A 24241-nucleotide genomic window follows, 5' to 3' on the forward strand; every position below is an offset into this window, starting at 1 on the left:
GTTTTTACTTATAAGGTTTATCGTGTTTACTAAGCTTTACTCCATCACTGTGTCAACATTTGTCGCCCAACTATTCAAGAGGTAAATAGCAAGGACATGGCTAAATGCACACAGGAAGGAGTTTGGAGACAAACTTCATCTTGTCGATTAAACCTCTACCATTTGTATCCCGAAAAGAGAATAGGTGCAATAACTTGGCGCCGAGAGGTGGTCACCATTAAAAGTGAGGCAATGTAAGTCTTACAAGTATCAAACTCTAAATAGTTATTGCTTAATTTATCTTTATCATTTACATTCCGAGAGGTGAGTAAGTGTGGTGTTTAGTCACTGAGAAGTGTCTACCTTAATTAGTAGATGATTAACTGATCTCTATTGCATCAAGGACTATCACCTTGTTAATCGCCTAACAACGTGGAGACATTCCTTCATACTTTCTATAAACAAATTAGTTCACTTTCCATCACTAAGTCATCCTGTGCCACCTTTTACAAAATCTCTAGGGCAAATAGTAGATTTAATACTCATACAAACATTTACTTCACACTGTATAGAAATGGTATACCGTCGGAATGAGAAGTAGACTTTATAACTAAATCTTGATAGAAATCCCTTGTGTTCACTTACAGCTCGAAGAGAGAGAGAAAAGCTTGTATTACTTGCATATCATGAAGAAATTAGCAACATATAGATATGATTTGCATGTTTTATCACATCATCCTATTTTAATCGCCTACTAAGTCACTCACTTAGAGCTTAACATGACATATCCACGAATAATATTGCATCTACGAGACAAGGACTCAGCCTATCTGATGCAACCCTATGAGTACTAAGATGTACAGGACCTTGAAAACCTACTATTGGTGGTTAGGCATGCGAAGGGAGGTAGCTGAGTGTGTGGCTCAAGTGTTTGATTTTCCAACAAGTCAAACCACAAAAATGCTAGAAGGCTAGCAGGTTGTTGCGCCCTCTACTAAGTCCTGAACGAAAGTGAGAGCACATAACTATGGACTTCTTGTTTGGGTTACCCAGAATGCCAAGTGGTTGCGATGGAGTATGGGTAATTATGGATAGATTCACTAAGATGGTTTGTTTCATTCCCATTAAGCAAACCTTTTGTCACACCCCATCCCGAGTACCTACTTGTTTGGCTCGAGACGTGGTGTGATATCAACTAAAGTCGTTCACCTTCAAAACAACTTCAACTGACCATTGACTTGAAAACACAAAACATTTGTCAACAGAAGTCTTTAAAGTTAAAAACACTTTAAAACTGTATTGTAACCCATTTGCAATGCCTTTTATAAATACCAAGTAAAATGTAAAAAAACATGGAAATATAACCTTTTGATAAAACACAGTAATACTTTTTAACAATTATATTCCTTTCATGATTGAAAGTTTAGATTGTCTGGTCGTAGTAAGTTCGGCACTTGGAGAGTCATAATTTGTACCTGTAAAGAGGGAAAACATTTTGAAAGAGTCAGTCAAAAGATTTAGTGAGCAACAGTTTTATAAAACAAGTTTTCGTAAACAGTTTAATGTAAAACTGAAGTTGACAAGACAACCCTAATCCTCAATTCAAATATCCAAGCTATTAACGTACCAAGAATTTTTGAAAGAAACTAACACCTCATTATACTAATTTAGATCAACCAAGAGAAAGTTAGGATTAGATTACCTCTTAGATTAAAGATCTAGAAGCAAGATTTGGAAATGTTGTTCTAAATTGAGTCACTCCACAATCAAACCTGATCAAGATTAGATTGAATGGCTCGCCTGCATTCTATCACAAGAATTGCAAATTAAGGGAAAACTCTCCAAATGAGATTTCAAATTGCATTCATCAAAAGTCTTGTTTTTACAAATGGAAGAATAAAGACATTATATAGCTTTATAGAGATTCTATCCTAATTAATGAAAATACCAAAAAGTCTTTAAAACATTAATTAATCTTTTTATATTTCAACAACAAATTTTCAACCACCATATACTCTTAGCTCCTTTGTGTCACATTTCACTGCCTCCACCAAGTGAGTTGTATTGACAACCATCACCATCACAATCACCAGAAGGCACAAGCTTTTCATACCATAAAATTCTTCATTCTTTGAGTGACTTTAGCTTTAAGAAGAAAATAGTATGTGCATCACGGCAAGCTGGGAGGATGGATTGAATTATACTGAAGGAACGCATCAATTATAGTTTTTATAGCCTCGTTAATTTGACTAGTTCTAGTGTTAAAGGGAAAAAATTTGTTAAATTTTTTTAGTTTGTTTGCTTCTTTTAAGTATATTTTCCTTTAGTTAGCTCGATAATTGTTATTGGTTAGTTAAGTTAAATAACTTAAGTTATTCTTGGTATAAATATTGTTAAGATTTTTATTTCTTTAAGGTTACTTTTCTTTTTTACAAGCTTAAACTATTATATAGTTTGACATGTTTTTTTATAAACTAAAGCTTATTTTACATTATTATTGTCACACCCCCTCCTGGAGCCCCTTCTTTCGAACATTGTCATACTCGACCACACTGTCCAACTAACTAAACTAAGTAACATATCAACCTTCTAACTAACAATGCATATTAACTAAGACCAACATAAGTTAAATGCTTAAACATTTATAACTATTTAGCACAAACAAACAATAGAAAAATAAATCTTACTATGTAGGCTCATGTCTTCTAATTTATGCTAAATGATACACATACTAACTATAAGAAAAATAACCTTAGTTCATCAGTAGCAGCTGTAGTATAGACTTGGCAGGCTGATCACTACGTGGAATGTGAGAAAATATTTTGAAAGGATGAGTTGAAAAACTCAGTTAATGACTCTTTTAATAAAACATGCTTTTCTAAATAGTTAGGCTCAAAGCTTTAGCTCTTGGAAACATGCAAGTAGTTAAATAATTTTACATAAGTTTTAGCTTGTACATTACTCCATAACCTGTCTATAAGATAAAGTAGGTGACATCTCACCTCATAACTCTCAAACCATAGGCACAATTATAACTATAACCTTCTCCCTTAGGCACAATATTTTGTACCTTCACTAATCTACAAGAAACATAGGTCATTGCCTTGTAAGGTCTTGCTCCCTTCACATGAGTATGGAAAACATGTTTGCACAACTTAAGTAAAGAGAGTAACCATCGTGTATATATTCATGTAAAACATACTTAAAATCTTAGCTTAAACATATACTTGATTTAATTCTTGCATTACTCAAATCATTTATAGCTTAAAAACATGCTTTTTTTTTTTAAACATTTTAGAATCTAGCTTTCAAATCTCATATTTGTAAGACGTGATTGAAAGTACTTATAAAACATGCTTAATAAAAACTCATGCATGCTTTAAACTTGTACTTAAACTCTTGCTTTGCAAATCATATACTAAATTAGTAAAGAAATATCATTCAAAATTATCAAAACATGCTTAGAAACATTTAGCTTTAAACTCATATTGTTTAAGAATAAACCTTGAAATTTATTTTGTCACTCATAAATTGAAGCTCAACTCCTTAACTTAAGAAATTCTTCTTCTCTCTTCTCGGTCTGAAAAAAAAAGCAATTAATATTAATCTTCTTATTCTTAAAAAATAGAAAAAACACGACCAAAAAACACCACACTTCCAAAAATTACTTTTTAGCACTAGGCCACTACACATGCCATGACAATGTCATAACCTTGCCACACACGTAGACATGCATGCCATGTCATGGCATTGGGTAGCACTAGCTAACCTCACAACTGAATACCCAGGCCCCTGTTGCATGCTTGGAGATTTTTGCAAAAGAAAAGAAGGATGGAAGGATATATGAACGTAGACTTAGACTGAGGGTTGTATATGTGCATGATGAAGTCTATGTGCTAAGTCATTGGTTAAGTTCCTCGTATGCGAAATACTCACTATGAACATTTTCATCATGTTATAGTTAAGTCCTTGTTGAGTGCAAGTATTGCCTAAGTATAAGCGAAATAGTAGGTTTTCCTAGATGATCTATCCAAGGTTGAACACGTGGAATTGATATCAGAGCTTAGTTCTAGGGTCTACCTATCAATTAGGCTTTATAAAATAATAAAGTAAATATAAAGAATGTTAAAGGGAAATACAACTACTTATTTATACCTAGAGATCTTCTGTAAAGGAGATTAAATAATGGCAAGATGGAAATACGATCTAACTTGCATAGACATAAAAGTGAAGGAAAATCTATACATTGTAAGATGACTAAGTAATGTGAGAGCCTTAATGCGACATATTGCTCTTAACCAAAATATGATTAAGACGTGCTCCACTCGGAGACATTGAACACCACACATGGTCACCTGTCGGGATCCATGTGAGTAATCGTGATTAAGCGAAATATAATATAAAAGTGTTCACTTATAAAATTTATAGAACTTCACATTTAGAGAGCAACCTCTCGATGCCTATTGCCCACACTTGTTCACCTTTCGAGATTCAAATGATGGAAGTTAACTCACAAGGTTGAGAAAACTCTTACTTTCACGTGTTAGCCACGTCCTTGCTACTTACCCTCTCGGGCAGTTGGCGACATACATTGGCCAAGGGATGAATATAGCTCGGTTAACTCGATAAGAATTATAAGCAAAACTCTTTATCAAAAAATTGCTACAAACTTAAAATACAAAAAACACATTGACATATGGAAAGTAAAGAAGTCGTAGATTGAAAAATGTATAAACATGTAATATATATATCAAAGAATGTAGGTCTGTGGCCATTGTACAATATGAATACTATATATTACACAAAAAATACGAAGATGGGAAGCATTAAAGAATGAAAAATAATACAAGTTAGAGAAAAAATGGGAGATTGATTCTTCTCTATTTAGACTTTAAGCTTTCTCTTTACAAATCTGATTAGATAATAAGAATAAGGATCCCTTGCAGCTGGTGGAAAGACTATTCCTTTCCACCTTTCTCTAGAATTTAGCTGGTCTGTTCAGACGTCTGGACTCTCAAGCCTCTCTTAGAATGACGCTTTTTATACTCTTTTGGGCGGGAAATTGGTCTTCCAATTGTGTATACCAAAAGTAATCTCTTCAACTAGATCACGTCACTCCAACTACTACTTTGTCTTCTAGTGAACTACTTCTCGCCTTCTTATATGGCCTTTTTGTCGAGTTTCTTCGCACGAGATTCTATGCAACTCGTTAGCTTCTTCTTTTTGTTTACAATCCTGGGTTAGAGCATTAAAAGTGCAGTAAACCAGACATGAAAGCTTTATGTAAGTTATATCTCTGAATACCTATGCATTCTCAACATAATATAAACGCTTTAATACACTTCTCCTACATCTTGGCCTCGTTATTCTATAAAAGAGACTATAATAACTTGTATTTTTACAAGTTATCACCTATTGTCACACCCCTCCCAGACTATTGGAATTTATGCCTAAAACTCAGTTTGTATTTTACTATCTATTTTTCACTCCGTCTTTTATATATATATATTTTTTTTCAAAATACTTTTAATATTTCTTCAATGTGTGTTCATATACATTTAAATATAGGGGTTTGCATCAACAAAATCTATTTTACCTTATCATATGTGAAAGAAACCATGAAAATGTCAATGAAAAACATAATCATTTGATTCATGAAATGAAGATGAACGAAGAATGTGATCGAATTGCACAAAATCAATTTTTTTACGGTTATGTATTTACATTTCAAGATATTTGTGCTTCTAAAATTGAATTGTAAAAAAAAATATATAAAAAATGAAATTAATATTTAGTTTCAAGTAACTAAAAAATTAATAATTTCAAGATAATGTGCAATTAAATTTAAAATATATTTATAAAAGAAAGATTCAAAACATGTGTATTTCTTTAAGAAATTAATTCATACTATTTAATAATCTTTTATTGTAATTTGACCCAAGTACAATATTGTTGTACATGACAGTAAATATTTATAAAAAGGTCAAACCATACATGTAAGTTTTTACAAAAAGGTTTTTTTTAAAAATGTACTATTAAAAAAACAATTTTACATTTTTTTCATAGGCAATCCAAACGAAGCTTAGTTTGCTATGATTCGAATCTTGGTTTGCTGTGGTTGAGATCAATCATAGAGGTTAAGCCTCATTTTTGTAACCCGTTAAGACCGATATTTCCATATGATAAAGTCAATGTTTTCTTCTGATAAAAAAACATTTAAAACATATTTAGAAATCATTTTGAATCGGTATATAATTTCTTTCAATATTAAAAGATATGCAAATGAAATATGAACCCTTTTCTTTTATAGGTTTTTACTATAATTTGGATGGAATTAGTTTGTATTTAGACCCCTTCTTAGGTACTGCTTTTACTATGGGATCTTTTTCTTTCTCCTTTCCAAAACAAATGAAACTGCATAAATTTAGGAAAATTTATTCTGGGCTGTAATTTCTTCAGATTTGGAAGGGATAGGACCCATATCTGATACCATTGCCAACAAAGAGCAGATGTTTTAAATTTTCATTCATTAGACAGAACTGAATCAATGTCTATTCGATTGTACATAATCCTAAAGATCGAAAGTAAAGAAGTTTGATTTGATTCTACTTAACACTACCTAAATTGAACTTTGAATCTGTTCGAAATGACCTTTGAAGTTCTTGAAATTTAAGAAGTTATTAGAAACAATCCCCAAGACAATCTTGGGGGCACAAGTTAAAACCTTAGCCTGAAACAATCATGGGGGCATTAAATCAAAACCTTAGCCCCTAAGGGAAAAAAAGGGAAGAAGAGGGTACAATAATCGCATCAAATATAGAAAACTTCATTAACAAAAGGAGTTAAACAACTACTCACATTCACAGATCCTGTGTTTCATGTAGTGAGGGAGTGGCTTTGAGTATGGATAAGTGTGGATGTGAAGCAAGCACAATGGTCATATACAAACACAAAGTAGTCTTGCCACTTTTCTTGTGGCTGCAAAATAAGCATATCATCTAAAAACAACAGTCAATTTACACATAATAAATCCCATTCAACATCAACAACCTTGCTTCCATTTTCTTTCGTTTTCCATTTTTTTTTTTCTTTCTTCTTAGAATTCTTCATACAAATGAAGGACAAGCTGCTGACACATTAAAACTGAACAAGGAACCAAGTTCTACGAGCAACATGACGTGCTTGCAACCCTTTCAGCAGGTCTGTCCAGAACCATCCCGGTTGTATTCTGTACTGGTTGCACTCGCGGCAATCTCTTTGCTGCATAAAAAACAGGGAATCAAAATCAACTTGCTTTTCCTCTATTTTACCCTTTTGTGTGTGCACACACGTGTGTTGGGAATGGGTGCCAGAGCTGGAACTTCTATAACTTTGTGTAACCTCAAGATTAAGAACTTAGATATGGATTTACTTGTCCCAACAATAGGTTTGCTATAGCAACTTAACGAACCCAAATTCATGAAACTCACATCTTATAATGCATTTATAAATCATAATCCCATTGACTAAACAAATGTGACACAGAACCAACGTTTCTATGCTCAAAAACATGTTTAAAACACTCAGGCTTCATAAACTTCTTTTTGGAGCACCATATATAGTCCAATTACTTGAAACTAAGATGCAGTGACATCCAAACCGTAGAAGAGTAACCTTGTTTCACCTCTTCATTCTCTTCCTTCTGTTTGTTGATCACTGTGTGTGTGCGTGCGCGTGTGTGTGTGTGTGTGTGTGTGTGTCCTAGTTATTTACCTATTTCATAGAAGATATCATTGACATTAGCAGCACTTTTTGCAGAGGTTTCCATGAAGAAAAGGCCATTCTCCTGTGCATATGTTTGAGCATCCTGTAGAAGCAGCAGTGTAATCAATTGTCAAAGCTTGGTACAAAAATATGTGATAGACATTTCAATGAACAATCACAGAACTCCAGCAGGAGAAGCTCTTCACTAGCAGAAATATGTTTTTTATTTGTATGAAATGCATCCCAGTTCAACAAAGTAACAGGAACAAAAGAAAACCGGGGTTGGGTTACTTGCCTCTGCAGCAACCTTCCTAGAATCCAACAAATCTGATTTATTCCCAGCTAAAGCCATGACCATATTCGGGTTGCCTGATGAAAGAACGGTCCAATTGGTAAAACAAATTAAGATAGCCAAGTCCCACACTAGTTTTACTTATTAGAAGTTCATATGATGTAAAATCCAATAGTAAGTTTACCTTGTGCCTGAAGTTCTTGAACCCATTTTTTTGCCCGATCAAATGAACCCTGCAACCAAATAAAGGATACCGAAAAGAGTTGAAGTATGAAAAGGAACAGCGTTCCAATTCAATTACAGTAGTGTATAAAAGAATAGTCTATCAATCCCCAGTGAGAAATGATATATTTAGACTTTAGGACATATCATTTTTCAGAAGGGTAAGAACTCCTAAAAGTCATTACTCCTAGCTACCCAACCTAATACACAGTCGTGCATATGTGTGAATGCAAACACATACTCACAACATCCCACTTAAGGTTAAGCACTGGGATGATTAATTAAACCTTAAACCTCTCAATAATTTTACAAATCCTCCACTTGCTTAAAAGTTCAAAACATCAATTCTATTGCAGTTTCCTTATCGAAAATCAAATACCTGTTGGTGAATTTCTAAGTTGTTTTAGCTTCCATAAAAAAATCATACGGAAAAAGAAAAAAAATTATTGCTAAATTCTTTTAGCAAAAAAAAGAAAATACTTTAAAAATGGTTAGTACCTAATTCATGCACATATATACTTATTTTATCCCAGACATATTTCATGAATATGGCTGATTGAAAATGCCATGTTTTTAGATGATACGGTTCTCAAGCACAGTAACAATGAATTGTTCCTAGACTATATCTAACACAACACGAGTTATCAAATGCCACTTGCTTGGTTAGTAGACTATATGTAACACAACAAGAGTTATCAAACGCCACTTACTTGGTTAGTAATATCATAGACGATAATAGCTGCAGCTGCACCCCTGTAATACATTGGAGCCAAACTGTGGTATCTCTCCTGCCCAGCTGTATCCCATATTTCAAATTTCACAGTGGCATCATTTACAGCTAATGTTTGAGAGAAAAAGGCAGCACCAATTGTTGATTCCTACATAATTGAACAATTAAAAAGAATATATATGGTCAAGACTCAAGACAGAAAGCCATGCCATAAAATTCAATAGCCAAAACCAAATGGTTTATACAACAAACCTGAAACTCTACAAATTGCCCTTTAACAAAACGCAACACTAGACTTGACTTCCCAGCACCAACATCACCAAGAAGCACCTGAGCACAAAACAAAGGTACAATAAACTGGATTTAACATGTGTTATTGCAAAATAGTGGTAGCTAAACATAGTTCATCTTCATCCAGCCATTTCCTTTTTCAACAAATAAAATTCCAAGTGTGATTGCCAATGAAATGGGACAATTGAATGACAAAAACAACGCCAAACATAATACGAAGTTAATAAACTACGACCAAGTTGTTCAGGAAAAAGAAAAGGTTACTTTTCAGCAGAGTACAATGGCTCCATAGCACTACAAACATGCTGGAACAACCGTAGGCTCAATCAAATTACCATAAGGTTGCTATTTCTAGTATAAAAAAATTTATGCATTACTTGCGCAAAGAAGGGAATAAAATGTTAAAAATGACCTCGAAAAACAAAAAGGGACATTACTAATGTTTCTGCAAAATAAAACGCAGAGAATTAGCTGAGATCAGAACGGAATTATTAATTGGAAAGCGATCATCCCAACAATCATCAGAAGATACTGATATATAGAGAATGAAAACAGGGATTTCTTAAATGCAATAAACAAGAAATACTGGAGATAGAAAAAAGCGGTCGCAAGCAACAGAGTTTAGAAAGAATCAAAGGAGAGAGAATTTGAGTTCTTGGCGAACAAAAGTAAACCCCAGATCAGAGTTCACCGACAAATGGAAACTAACAGGGATTTAAACAAAGCAAGCCACAAATCGAATTGACGACGAAAATTAGAAAAAGAATCAACATACAATTCTGAAAAAGGGGAAATCAAAGAGAGCGACATCGCGATTAGAGATAAAAATCTAGAAAGATTGGAAATCAAAGTTAAAGAAGGAAAAAGAGGAGAAAAGTCTCACTAATTTGGCATTAATGTTCTTGTTTCCGCTGGTGGCCATGGCCGTAAACCGCAATGAAGGTAAAGATGGAAGAGAATTGTGAAAGAAGAAGCGTTGACGGGAGGAAAAGGGTTGAGAAAGACGAAAGCAAAGCAAAAAAGAAAAACAATACGGACAGATGCCTCTCTTGGAAGCAAAACACCCCTCTTTTATTTCTCTCCTCAAGATGAACAAGAACTAACTCCAATATACACGACAGCAATTGGAAATTTATTATTATCACTATTATTATTATTATTATTATTTTCCCCACCCTTCCATTTCCTCTTTCCTCTCTCTTTCTGTATAAGAAATTAAAATATCATTTTGTTTTAGGTTTTACATTGGAAATATATCTTATACATAACATTTCCTCATCTACCTACATACAAACTTAGAGTTATATTTATTTTGATAAAAATACTTATATAGAATCATTAATCCCTTTTCACATCACATTTGTCTCATAAACTAATTCATCTTCTTTACCATGATTCTCGTTTTTCTTTTCCCTTTCATGCATCCTTATTTCTCTCTCCCTTTCTTCCTACCATTCAACTCTTCATCGTTGGTTCAACTTTAATCATCCTTCCTTCCTCTAATCCTTATCCTTTTTAACAATTAATCACTATTGTTCTTATAAATAAATCTTCTCAATTCTCTTTCTTCTTTTTCAACACTTTTCCAATATAAAATTCACATATACAAACAAAATGTGTTTGGATAAAAAACGTATTAAGAATAATAAATTGTCATATACAATTAATAAGTAATAATATGAATAGTAGTATGTATCGTTTTGAAAGGAATGAGTTTTTTTTGTTTGTGTGTGTTTGAAACCAATTGATAACCAATAAAAAAGTAGTTGAAGGTTGGTAGGAAATTGAAAAATGAACAATGATAGAAAGCATATGTTTAAGTTTCAAGGCTTATAATAGATAAGAATTGTGATCACATTGCAACATCATTGTACTTTATATTACTGACTAAAATAATTGGTTGAGGATGTAATAAATATTTTGATCTCTTAAACTACAAGTAAATATAATTAATTTACCTTCTCAAATTAAGTAAGTCTATAGTATTTGGAAATTGGTTTGGTTGCATTTTTGGTATTTTGAAGAGGGGAAAATAAAAAGGAAAAGAAAAGAAAAGAAAAAAATGAAATGAAATTGTGTTTCCCTCTTCCTTGCAAAGACGATGAAACCCACGTCATTGCTGACTTAAAACACCACCGCCACCTATTGCTCACTGCCGCCCACCATCCCTCCCAGGCAGTCGCCGTTGAGACCCCTATCGAATTCTTTTCTCTTTCTCTCATTCTCCACACTTCACCTTTCCGAGCATTGTCTGCTGTTCGCGCTGCTAATCAACGCCGCCCCTTCTCGTGACCGACCCAGGATTCGGTGGATTACGGTGGCGAGTTTGCAGTGAGTAAAAGTGTGGTTTTATTCCGTTTTCTTTTTTCCGTCTTTGTTGAGCACCTTATGTTTCGGCCTATAAACAATTTACCCATGTTGTTTCGAGGTTTTGGAGTTTTCATCTGCTTTTGGCTGCGTAATACCTATGGGTGACGTTTGATTATTGTTTACGTCTTAAAGTCCCTTCAAAACGTATTTTTGGTTGTTCTTAAGTTGGGGTTTTTTTATCCTTATTCTCGTGTTTTTCTTGCATTCGAGTTCTTGGTGGTGGAATTAAGGTGGTTTTGATAAAGGGACGTTTGAGTAAGTATTTAATGACTTTCAAGTGACCTTACAGGTTCAAATCGATTTTTTTCAAAAAATAATAATAATAACAGGTTGAAATTGAATCTTAATCATGCTATGAAGTTGTTTATGGATATTGGAGATTGGGATTAATCATGACATTTTTTTAGGGTTGGAGATGTGGTTTTTGCAAGCTAAACATAGTTTTACCTTGGTAGTTTTTGGGCTTAATTTGAGGTAAGTGGTTCTTTGATGATGGAATTAGGACTACCGATGCATGGAATACTGCTGCTTGTCGACTTAGCGTTGATATGGTATCTCACTGCTATATTGTAATGTTTGTTTGATATTTTTTTTAAGCATGCCATGTACATTGACGGTTTGTGTGAAGTTCTGTGTGACACAAATGTTCATGGCATGTGCTCTGTGTAGGCTATGAGTTGTGTACACCGCATTTGTGTGATGTGGGTGTCATATCTCATAAATTATTTACACCTAAGAGTTGTGTATACCATATCTATGTTTTGAGAGTGCCATAACGTATAATCTTATGTTCTGTTTTCTTGTATGCGCGTTGGATGCATTTGAATTATTTGTGTAGCTCAAATATGCATGGTGGACCACTCCAGGGGTCACATTCTACGTATTTTTATTATTTTATAATACTCATCCTTTCCCATTTTATTTCCTTATAGGTAAAGGCAAGAGGCCTGGCAGGCCATTGCAATGCGGGCGTAGGGAACAGATTAATCGTAAGCTTCTGCATCATGATTTTGATTTGTCGTTTTTTATTAAATTATTTAAGAGTACAATGACTAGCATTGGAATGAGTCAAATGTTCCGTTTTGAAATTTCTATTTTGGTTTTAAATTATTGTTTAAGGGTTCGCGAGCGAATTCTATGTTATTTTATCTAATAAAGTTTTTGTGGATTTTCTTTTTATTTATCACAACCAAATTTTATGTTTTCTAAACCTTGCATTAATAGCAAACACAAGGTTTTTTTTTTTTTCAGGAAAGTCGGGTCGTTACAAGAGCCATGGAGGCGAGCGACAGGGCTGGAACTTCAGAGGAGATTGGTCTTAATGGAGACGGCCTCTCAATTCCTTTGGGTGGGCCTATATATGCACCCAACTTGGTTGGTCCGCTCACCAGGGTCCCTCACTTTGAGTCTTCTGTTGTTCAAGAACTTCAGGTTCTCATATATTTTCTTAAAAACATGACTTTGCACCTTTGTTTCTGTTCTACATCTAATCCTTATTCTTGAGCAGAGTCTGGAGGCAGAGTTACAGTTGGATTCATGTCAACAATGTGATGAAGATATTTCGTATGTATATTTTTCTCTCCCTTGAATGTGCTCTGCTCATGGTTGAATTTGTTAATTTACAACTACTATTCTGCAGGATTGACGAACTTAAGATATTTACTGAAGAACAGTTATTGAATATGGCCTTGGAGGGATCATTGCAGGTTTGCAAACCGAGTGTCCCATATCATCTAGTACATTCCTGTTAAAAGAAATCACTTGGTAAACTTTCTGCTGTTCTAATGCAGAGTCATGGGAATGCTAATAACCAGTCGGAGCTTCAAGAAGAAAATATGAATGCTGGGTTGCTCAGGTATTTAATTGTGATTGTTATTTTACAATTTTGAAGAGTGTTTATTTGAACTTGGGCTTGACTTGGATATCTTCCCTGTCAATTTTTGACTTAGGCGAAGGTATTAGACCAACAGGATTGACATTTCTGCACATCCACCCCATTGGCAACTATTTTAGTGAAAATACAATTTACATTGTACAGCAGTCCCCTTCCCCAAAAGTCCATAGAAGCATTAAATAGATTTTATAGATGGTAATCCTTGTACATTAGTAGAAGGGGACCAAAGAAGCAAATTTTCTTTTTATGATCTCCCAATAATAGCGTTCTTGGTCACAGAACACCCCTTTAAACAACACAAGTAGAACTAATGGCAGCATTTTGTTTTGTTTATATGTACGTAATTACACACATATAGAAATATATATATATATATCAGTGAGTGTTCCGGTCTACTTATGCGCTCTTCTACTAATCTCATAGGACAACCCGCCTGATCTGACAATATTTGGGTGTTAAGGAAACTCGCATTTAATTAATTCTCATGTAGGTGGCCACCATAGATTGAAACCCATACCTCTTATCTATTTATTGAAACTTTGTCCCTCTTTTACTACTAGGCGAATCCATGATGGTTATAACAACATTTTGTTTGAGTTACAATTTGGTCTTTCTGGTATGAAAGGACTCAAGAATCTTTAAGAATAAAGAAAATCTTTGAATGAAGTGTTTGAGTCGTCTTTTTTGTGCTTCTTTATTGGTGCACAAATGTTCTTCCTTTTTAGTTAAACACTTTTATTATACAATTATTTTATTCAAATGTTCTTTCTTGAGAATAAAGAACTCTAAGAATTTTTTTATACAGATGTTCTTCCTTAGAGAGGTTCTATGTAATCCCTTCGGATGGGCCCTCCTATTTTATATTACAGACTTTCAGTTAATTAATGAAATTGTTTCCTTGTGAGGAAAAAAGGAACTCAATAAGAATTGTTTCTCTTGTAGTAATATTAGTAATAATAACAATGAATAATTTTGAATCTGATTAGTGAAGTTAATTAATGCAAACCTTGGGATGTTTATGGGTTGGTGTTCTTATTAGCAAAGGAAGGAACCTCTATTTAGAATTCATTTTTACTTGCCATGAAAACCTCAACCTCTATGGAATTGTGGAGCTAAAATGTGAGAAGATAGTTCCTGCGGTTCTAGAAGCAACCTTCCATGCAAAGTACATTGTAAGGTATACAAGTCCCTGCACATAGAAAAATACACAAAACACTTCCAAAGAACACCTAACACAGTAGAAACAGGGTCAATCAGCTTCCGCTCTATATAATATTAATATCCACAAAATATATCAAGAGTTCCAGTCTAGCTAGGTCTCAAGTCCACAAGAACAAGAAGCAACAAGAAGTGAAAATGACAAGCCAGAAAACATAAAGATAATCGGTGATTCAAGAGAGTCATCTCTCCTTCTAGGGTTCACACTCCCAAAACATTCCGGCCTCACACTGATTTCCGAATCCCAACAAATACCCTTTGTTAGTCCCCCTCCTCAGTACATTGATCTAACACGCGCCTCCAATGGTTTAACTGGTCTGCTGATCCCCTCCCTCTTATCAGCTTGAGGAATTCCTTTCTTACTCTTCTTCTTTTCGTGTACTTTCATAATAGGATGCGTTGCTTACTTTTTGGTGGGTAGGATCAATATGTAGGTCATTCTTTATGACATCTTCAGTTCTTCTAAGGAGTGAAATTACATTATTTAATATATTCCTTCTTATTTATTAATAAATATTAACTATTATTTACTGAAAATAGATAATTAACTCCCGGTTCACTCAAACTTGCATATAAACTTGATTTATATTCACTGTTTAATATTTTGAATGTTCCATTTTACTTCATTCTGTTTTTGGTTAAAAGGTCATTAATTCTTTTGTGGAAAAATGGTATTCTTAGAGAATGTGAAGAGGAAGTTAACGGGCACAATTTGGAGGCTGATTCGGTATCAAATGCAAATAGAAGCACAAATAAAATAACAAGGAAGCGAAAAAAGGAGGAACTTTCTAATATTGAGGTATGTTGTTCAGTGCTCATCTTTGAATTATGTCTTTTATTAGCTATAACTATTTTTATGGTTAAATTTAATGATTTTTCATTTTCATAGTACTTTTTTTTTAGAACAAGTAAAACAAGTATCAGCTGTACATTCTGTCTACAAGCTTTGCCATTTGACTCTTATTTTTTTATAAGTTTGTTTCGTGGTGCTATTGAATTATGGATTATTTGCATAGTTCTCTTGTTATTTATTGTTTGCTATCATGTATTTCTTAGCATTAGTCTATTTTCATTATATCAATGAAAAGCACTGTTTCCTTTTCCAAAAAAAAAAAAGGTAGGTTTGTTATGCGGTGATATTGAATTATGCCATCTTCCCATTAATGTTGATAGTTCTTTTGAAAATTTTATAAATAGAAAAATCATAATAAATATACAAATTAACAAATTATTTTTTCTTTTAATTAACTTTAAATTTATTATTTTTAATTGGAAAAAAATACCTTTGTCTCTAGATTTTGAGTTTAGTTTCCATTTGGGCTCTATGTTTCAAAATGTTACATTCTTAGCATGATTGAGTTTGATTTCTATTTGGTTCCTAGGTTTGAAAATGTTTCATTTTTACTTAGTTTTGAGTTTCTTTTCAATTTGGTTCCTTAGATCTCAAGATTTACAAGATTTACACTTTTACCTTTAATTTTTTTTATTAAATACTCACTTTCAGTTGTTGGTATTAATATCTATTAATTAACTTAGAATGATTAAGTTAATTATAACTAAATCAGTCATCACTAATTTTTCATCTCCATTAAGATCAAATAAAATATGTTTTATCATAATTATTTAGATTAGTTATTTGAAGGCTAATGTCAAATACCAAAGTGAGCATTGATCTCTTTTCATTTTTTCAGTGAGAAGTTTTTTTTTTTTTTTTTTTTTTTGTTTAAAGAAAATCACCAAAATGAGCATTAGTAAAAGCTTCAAGGTTAAGTGTAAAATATTGAAACCTTAGGACCAAATGAAAACTGACCTCAAAACTCAGGATACAAATGTAACATTTTGAAAGCTAGGGTTCAAATGAATATTGAACTGAAAATTCAGGGAAAGTATAACATTTTGGAAACTAGATTCAAATTTGAGGGACCAACAGGACATCCTTCCCTTATCTAATATCAGGTCCAAATTCGCTTTATTTGTTGACATTTTTGCTATATGTTGTCATTTTTCTGATATAATAGAAATGTTGATTCACCCTTCATTTCAATATCAGACCATGAACATATGGTGAATGTCAATGAAAATGTCCAGATGTCTTGGGATATGCAATAATTTGTTTAGACACAACTAGCTTTTGGGAAGAAGCTACCTCAGGGTATTGAATGCATATGATTGTCTTGGCTCCTACTGTTAAGGATGGACAAGGTGTGCAAAAACTGGTTTGAATAACCGTGGCTACTAAAAATAAATAAAAATGGTCACATATACATCAAATTCACAATTATTCTCAATTGTGTTCGAGTTGTTTTCAGTTTTCACACACTCTTTCTCTCTGTTTTTGTTGCAGTATATTTCTATCCTCTGGAGTTTTTGATCCATCTGTTCCTTTGTTCATATGTTAAGTATGGCAGTTATGCAAAATTGTTGTAATCTTGTGCTTGATAGTTATTTTTAATACTTTTTCTCTTTTGATTTCTTAACTGATTTTTTAACACATTACATACTATTCAGGAAAAATCTATCGCAAAGGTGGCTGAAATTGTAAAAATTAAACAAAAACAGGAGACAGACAGAGCTGTAGTGCAATTACATGCTTTCAAGTTTGTACAATGCTTTTAAAAAATCCCGTTCATGATATGCATAATATGTTTTGGGCTTATGATCATTAAATTTAGATTTCTTTTCCAGGTGGAAGAAGGATATTGCCAGTTCATCGTCAGAAAGTAAAGAGAGGTTGAAGTCCTTGAGGTCTACAAATTTTTCTGCAAAGGTTCCTCATGTATGGTTTCTTTGAGTTATTGCTACTACTATTGTTTTTCTTTTACACACAAGTCCAATTATAAGATCTAGCACTATGTATTTATTTTTATTTATTATTTTTTATAAGAAACATAATTTTCATTGTCAAAAGGAGAATACAAAAGAGGGGGAATAGACATTCCTCCATGCCAAAAAGAAGCTCAACTAGTGTAAACATGCGTTAGGCTATAATTACAAAAGAATTTAGTGTAAATGTGAGGTTGAAGTCTTGAGGTCTACAAATTCTTGAGCAAATGTTCCTCGTGTATGGTTTCTCTGAGTTATTATTACTACTACTACTGTTTTTCTTTTACACACAGGTCCAATTATAAGATTTACCATTACTTTTTTCTTATAAGAAACATAAATTTCGTCAAAAGGAGAATACAAACAAGAGATATCCCCGCACACCAACAGGTTTCAAAAAGAAAAAGCCCAACTAGTGTAGACATGAGTTAGGCTATAAATTATAATTACAAAAGAATTTAGAGATAGAAAACCAAGTAGAAGTAAAAAGAGTGACAGTTTGGATTTCTTAGGAATTTAGAGGTAGCAAACTAACTATAAATGGTAGTTTTTGAGTCTTTATCTATTTTGCCAGAGGCTGTTTGATATCACTTCACTTTGAAACAATAATGAGTATAGAGTTGCATTTATTAACCCTGTATTTTATGGTATTTTTCAGAAATAGTCAGGTAGGATTCCTCTTTTGGGCTAGCAACTCTAAAAAAGAATGAAAAAATAGCTTTATAGTTGATCGGTTGGGTTTTTCTTATTCCAAATCATGTAGAAGACTTAGTTTGAAACTTGTTGGAAGGGCCTTTTTAAAGTCTGGACTGAAGCAAATGGAGAAAAGGAGCAGATGAGTGTTACAAAGTGTATTAGAGCCAAACAATTTGGGAAGGAAGCACCAAGATGCTAGAGCGAGGCAGGAATTTCTCGGAATGCCTTAGTGCTAGATCCTAGAGATATCATTCTCTATATGATGCTTTGCCATTTACTTGAAACTAGTAGTGACAGTCTCTGGCAGAAGGATGAACGGTGGAGATTTTTTCTAGGACATGAAAGATATTTGACTGAGAGTTCAGATTGTCACTCTCACTCTTGTGGTACCTAGAGAGAACCTAAAATAATGAGAATTCAATTTGTAACATTTTTGAGGATCCTAGATTTGTAAGAACTGTAGGAGCAGGACACTCTCCCGTAAGCAAAGGAAGTACATAGAAATATTTCAACTGCCTTAGAATCATCATTGATAGAGTATTGTGAGAGAACATGCTAAAACGAGCTAAACAATTTTATAAATTTCTCAAGGTTTAGTGACTCTAGAAAAGAATCTTTAAATATCTGGTTTCTCTTCAATCTTTTATGAATTGCCCATGTATCTGTTGAATGTTATATTGTCCAGTTGGAGCCACCTTACCTCTGGAATGCATAATCTGAAATGCGGAATCCTAACATGAAGTGCAAAAGCTATTTTTGAATTGATCCTTATAATTTTGTGATTTTTGTTTGATCATGAATTTCTTTTCATGTCTCCCTGTCCGCTGATGGGAACTGATAACATGTTAGGTGAAATCACTGAGCGGTGGAAAACACGAATCTTTGCATCATCCAACGACTGTACTTTTTGTGGAGGTTTACCATAAATCTCGCAAGATGGTTAAGGTATGCTTCTCTTTTTCTTTAACAGCTTAAACGGGTTTGGTAGCAATAAATAGCTATCGATGAAGACTTAGTCAAATCACGGTTGAGAGATCCTGTATTTGCATTGTGAAACACTAGGAGGCCAGAAAGTTAAATATTTTAACTTGGATACCTTTAGTGGAGGATGTTAGCTCTGATGGTAGAATTCAATGACAGTGCCCTGGCGGTTAACCTCTGTCTATGTGTTTTTCTCCTATTGTAGAAAATATAGTGTTTTACCTTGGACGCTTTACGGCATTTGAGTTTGCCACATCTTATACTTGTGGATATATGGGCTTAAAAGGAGAGTTAAAGAGCCAACCTGAGCACAACCTAGCAATAATGAACATGTACTCCCATTTTTTGAGATCAGATATTCAAATTTCCACACCAGTACATTTGTTGTACTAAGAAGTAGGAGAGCCAAAGAATTGTGGACCAATGTTGGAACTTGTATGTTGAGTAATAAACCATTCTCAAGAAGTGCGAACAAGTTAATGGAGAGGAAAGATTAGAACTAATGAGACGACAAATATTATGCTTCTTTGAGTGTTCGAAGATTTTGGTAGTTATTCTTCTAAATCAATTAGCTCTAGTTGTAATACTTTCTTGTACTACATTTACTGCAGTCTTTTTTTATTACTTTTGTAACAATTAAAACATAATTCAATTAGTTAAGGCATATACCTTTGACTAAGGGGTTTAGGGGTTCAGATATTTCACCTCAATGTCATTGAACCATGAAAGAAGGAACATTTTCTGTTTATTTAGGTCCTCATTTTTATGTGACCTTCCTGTGATATTCTTCTTTACAGTCTCAAGAGCTCTTGGCCCTTGGACGACAAACGTTAGCAGAACTGAAGGACAAGATTTATTGCTCGACAGATACGTTAATGCAAAAGGCTGGGCAGCAAGATTCATCTGGATATTTTCTTGTAGAAGTAAGAAATTCAACGAGCCCGATATTTCCCAAATTTGATTTTAAATAACCAAATACTGTTTTGTTTACAATTATATCCAGGATGTATTCTGCAATGATTTGAGGAATCCTTCCGCAACAGACTATAGCAAACCTATACTTGATTGGCTTAGAAACTCAGAGGATGAAGCTCGTAAGAAATGGGGATGCATCATAACCGGTGAATCCCAACAGAAAAGTTCAGTTGTAGGTGAAGTGTCAGATTTACATGTGCCTCATTTTAGATCAGTCAGCATGAACAAGGCTCGATTTTGTGACCTGAAATTTAGGCTTGGGGCTGGGTATCTGTACTGTCATCAGGTATATTGCTTATTTGGCTCTTTCATATGAATTCTGTTTTTCAATTTTCATTTTAAATTAGAAGCCGAAGTCATATGGTCTAATGTTATCAAAACAATCACTTGTTGTGGGCTCTTCTCAAGAGAGTACTCTAATTACCGCCCTTAGTTGGTTCCCTTCCTAGTAGGATTCCCTTTTTTTATTCTCCGGTACCTTTATATATTTCATTAATATCAATGTATCACATTTGAAAAAAAAAAAAGAACTGCATTGACTTTGGAGGAGTCCTCGTTTACACAGGGAGATTGCAAACATACCATAGTGATTAGAGATATGAGGTTGATCCATCCTGAGGACGTACATGACCGTGCTGCTTATCCAATCGTTACATTTCAGCTTAGGACCCGAGCTCAGAAATGTGATGTCTGCAACATTTACAGGGCTAAAAAGGTTACTATTGATGACAAGTGGGCGCAGGAAAACCCATGCTACTTTTGTGAAGACTGCTATTTTCTTCTTCACTACTCGAAAGAAGGTAACCTTCTTTACAACGATTTCGTGGTGCACGATTACTTGAAAGATTAGGTGTGGCTGAGTTTGTATAAAAATGCTTCCCACTTGGTCATCGAGATTCATTCAGCAGTTTTGATAGTGTTGAGGATTCTGTAAATAGCTATAGGTAAATGGTTACAATTTTATTTTATTTGGAACCTTAATTATTCTTTTTGGGTTGGTTGTGTAATGGGGGATTGTTTTTATAAAAGGAAAGGTAAATTGTTTTCTACTTACATTTTCTAGTCTCTGAATAGATCTCTTTATATCTCATAGAAAAATCCTAATCTTTGGAGTTATGTGAAAAAAACAAAAACTGATAACAAATGTCAACTTGGTTAATTAATATTTACTATAAGATTTCAATTTAACCAAATCATACCCTAAGCATTACAGTCTTCTGTTTTTGTTCAACTTCATTTGTAGTTCCCAAGGTGAAGATTTTTTGTTGACTTCATGATATATCCACATAAAATAAACTTCTCGTCTCCTTGTTCGTTCATAAAGAGTGGCAGAGAATGTAATCGATTTGTTTGTTTGTTTGTTTTAAAATATGAAGAAAGAGTTAAAAGAAATGAATGATGGGATCAACACAAGGATTGGTCCCACCAAAATATTAAACTCAAATACTTTTGAGTTTGAAAAATCCAGGATGGACATTTGAACTTTAAATACCAAAAATGTATTCTCTTAGATCACAAATTGATCTACTATGTTGTCCTCAGTAGTATTTTATGTGATCACACCTTTAAAGGGAGAATTGTAAAATATTTATCATACCAAAATTTGCAGATTCCATTAATAATGGATATCGATAGATATTTATATATTTATATTAGTGATATTGATAGACATTGATATATAGTTCTTAAAAACTATCAATTTATACCGAATTCAAAATTTTACTATAGTTATTAAATATTTTAATTTATTTTGTTATTTTAATAAATGTTTCGAATAGTTTTTCAAAAAAATAAAATAAAAAGCTACTAATTTCCATTGGATAAATGGGAAAGAAAGGTAACTAAATTTGATCTAATATTATAATTTTTTTTAGATACGATCAAAGTAACAGACATGATCAACCAGTGGATCCAGAAATCATATGTAGGGAGCACTATGTAACAAAAAAATATAGATGTAGTAGATGAGATTCAAACTCAAGATACTATAATTTTGACGGGGGACACAACCACTATATTGAAGGCAAAATTTAATAATAATAAATTATTATTTAGTATATATTGTATTCCAACACTTCAAAATCAATATTAAAATACAAAAATCGAGAATGTGAGAGAGGACACGTGCCTTTTGGTCCTTTTATAAATCTATACCTGTAAACAACAGATCTCTTAGTTACGAACAACATACCTCTTTAATTACGAATGCATGTTATACACTACTCTGCTTTAGCAAGTTAATTTTTGTAATGGGTTGTAGTTGAGTATGTATATATTTGTTTTCAATTAATTGATCAAATCTAGTGGGTGAGGGAAACGGATGGTTGGTTTTAATTGGGTTAGATAATTATGTTTTTTTCTTTAAATAAATGAGCACATATTCATGGATGAATTATTATCATTGTATGATAATATAGTATATAAAGTTTATCTCCAATTTTGTTTTCAAATTTCAAATGTATATTGGTTTATTGAAGATAATTTAATAAAGTTAATAAACTATATTTCAATCTTTTATTGGTAAATTTATGTCAATTTAACAAAAGTGTTAAATGTTTACCGATCATATAACAAATTAGGAAAAGTCCAAAAGGTTCAATTACTTTCATAAATTCCATATGTGTGTTTATTAGTTTTCATTATTGTGGCACGACTTTTCAGTTCTTTCTCTTCTTGTTTTATGTGATTTATTCACTTTCTTTACGATTTATTCATTTGCCCTTTTAGATTTTTTTCCCTCTTTAATATTTTTCTTCATCTTCCTCATCTTCAACAATATCAAGATGATTATATTCTTGTTTGACCCATCCTCAAAAAAGAAGGGAATTAAGAAGTGTTCTTGGACCTTTTCAAAGTTGTGGCAGATTGAGACGAAGGACAAAATGGTTTTAGAGTTGAATCTCGAGCAGTCAAGTGGAATATCAGGCAATATTTAGGATAGGAGGGACAATGTCGACATGACATTGAAAATGTCTTCTTCTAGTAGTGTATGAGACAATGTTAAGATGTTGTTGAATATTCTTCTTCTATTTCAAATGATAAAGTTATAAGAGAGATTTCTTATCATGGCAATTTGAATGACGAAAAATTATTTAAAAGCAAAGAAGTGCTTTCAAAGTGTTTTTGCATAATAGCAGTGAATAACAACTTTCAATTTAGAACCACAATATCAAATTTGAGATCTCTTGAATTCAGATGTTTGTAAGAATGGTGCAATTGATATGTTAGGGCATCTCGTTACAGGAAGAGCGAGTTGTGGATGCTATGAAAATACATTTCTGACCATGAGTGTTCACTAAATAATATCCAAAGTTGTCACATGCAAGCTTCTTCAACAATAATTGGCAGTTGCTTGATAGATGATTTTAGGTTCATGTCTACTGATCATTCAATTCCAAAAGCGATTATCCATAAGGCTCATACAAATATTGGAGTTAATATAAGTTATCAAAAAGCTTGGAGAGCAAAATAACATATAGTAAATATATTACAAGATGACACAGTTGAATCGTACACGTTGAATCCAAGATTCTTTAATAAATTGATTGAATCTAACCTAGGTATGGTCATCTTTCTATATCAAATTTATGATCATCTGCCTATATCAAATTTACATTCATTTTTAGATAGATGGGATAGACAAATATCAAAGTCTATCTTAGAATAACAAATATTAACATTTATCACAGTGTATCTGTTCTCTTCTGTTGGTGTTGATAGAAATGTTTTGTATTTTTTATAGGTACATGTGCTGCTTTAGAGATGAATGATAGTGGTCATTTCAAGTTTTGTTTTATGGCTTTTGGTGCATCGATTTTGGGGTGAAAATATTGTAGACCTATCATTTATGTTGATGACACGTTTTTTAAGTATAAGTTTGATGGCATCCTATTAACAGCTTCATCACAAGATGGTAACAATCAAATCTTCCCTCTTGCATTTGTTATTGTAGACTCAGAAAATGATGCATCATGTATATGATTTTTTATAGAAGATACGAGGTAGTTTTTCAGAGCGAGATAATTTA

The 24241-nt window shown here is 33.1% G+C and overlaps 2 protein-coding genes across 5 annotated transcripts; one reads left to right on the forward strand and one right to left on the reverse strand.

Moving 5' to 3' along the window:
* Positions 1 to 6781: 6781 nt before the first annotated feature.
* On the reverse strand, positions 6782 to 10402 carry LOC101220841 (ras-related protein RABF2b). The gene is made up of 7 exons (XM_004145403.3): positions 10141 to 10402; positions 9219 to 9296; positions 8947 to 9114; positions 8199 to 8247; positions 8018 to 8091; positions 7732 to 7825; positions 6782 to 7239 (listed from the first exon to the last, which is right to left on the reverse strand). Exons 1-7 carry the CDS (start codon positions 10177 to 10179, stop codon positions 7142 to 7144), a joined length of 600 nt encoding a protein of 199 aa, XP_004145451.1. The 5' UTR covers positions 10180 to 10402; the 3' UTR covers positions 6782 to 7141.
* Positions 10403 to 11266: 864 nt separating this feature from the next.
* LOC101221075 (snRNA-activating protein complex subunit) lies at positions 11267 to 21269 on the forward strand. Of its 4 annotated transcripts, none has more exons than XM_031885805.1 (13): positions 11267 to 11598; positions 12560 to 12616; positions 12862 to 13058; positions 13135 to 13190; positions 13267 to 13333; positions 13418 to 13482; positions 15421 to 15538; positions 17248 to 17336; positions 17425 to 17515; positions 19108 to 19203; positions 20037 to 20162; positions 20243 to 20500; positions 20780 to 21269. In XM_031885805.1, exons 3-13 carry the CDS (start codon positions 12903 to 12905, stop codon positions 21062 to 21064), a joined length of 1407 nt encoding a protein of 468 aa, XP_031741665.1. In that variant the 5' UTR covers positions 11267 to 11598; positions 12560 to 12616; positions 12862 to 12902; the 3' UTR covers positions 21065 to 21269. The 4 variants fall into 4 exon arrangements, with proteins under 4 accessions (XP_031741665.1, XP_031741661.1, XP_011660317.1 ...); XM_031885801.1 differs by having other exon boundaries at positions 12879 to 13058; XM_011662015.2 differs by having other exon boundaries at positions 11267 to 11588.
* Positions 21270 to 24241: the final 2972 nt, after the last annotated feature.

The sequence above is a fragment of the Cucumis sativus genome, chromosome 1 (genome assembly GCF_000004075.3).
Source record: "Cucumis sativus cultivar 9930 chromosome 1, Cucumber_9930_V3, whole genome shotgun sequence".
In the NCBI taxonomy this organism is placed as follows: domain Eukaryota; kingdom Viridiplantae; phylum Streptophyta; class Magnoliopsida; order Cucurbitales; family Cucurbitaceae; genus Cucumis; species Cucumis sativus.

Excerpts from the sequence above, each read along its gene's own strand:
- LOC101220841 (XM_004145403.3), bottom strand. The coding sequence starts at position 10,179 with ATGGCCACCAGCGGAAACAAGAACATTAATGCCAAATTA. Across the intron at positions 9,115-9,218 it reads GGCAATTTGTAGAGTTTCAG|GAATCAACAATTGGTGCTGC; the intron begins GTTTGTTGTATA and ends TCAATTATGTAG. Across the intron at positions 8,248-8,946 it reads TCTATGATATTACTAACCAA|GGTTCATTTGATCGGGCAAA; the intron begins GTAAGTGGCGTT and ends ATTTGGTTGCAG.
- LOC101221075 (XM_031885805.1), top strand. The coding sequence starts at position 12,903 with ATGGAGGCGAGCGACAGGGCTGGAACTTCAGAGGAGATTGGTCTTAAT. Across the intron at positions 17,337-17,424 it reads GTGCAATTACATGCTTTCAA|GTGGAAGAAGGATATTGCCA; the intron begins GTTTGTACAATG and ends TTTCTTTTCCAG. Across the intron at positions 20,163-20,242 it reads CTGGATATTTTCTTGTAGAA|GATGTATTCTGCAATGATTT; the intron begins GTAAGAAATTCA and ends AATTATATCCAG.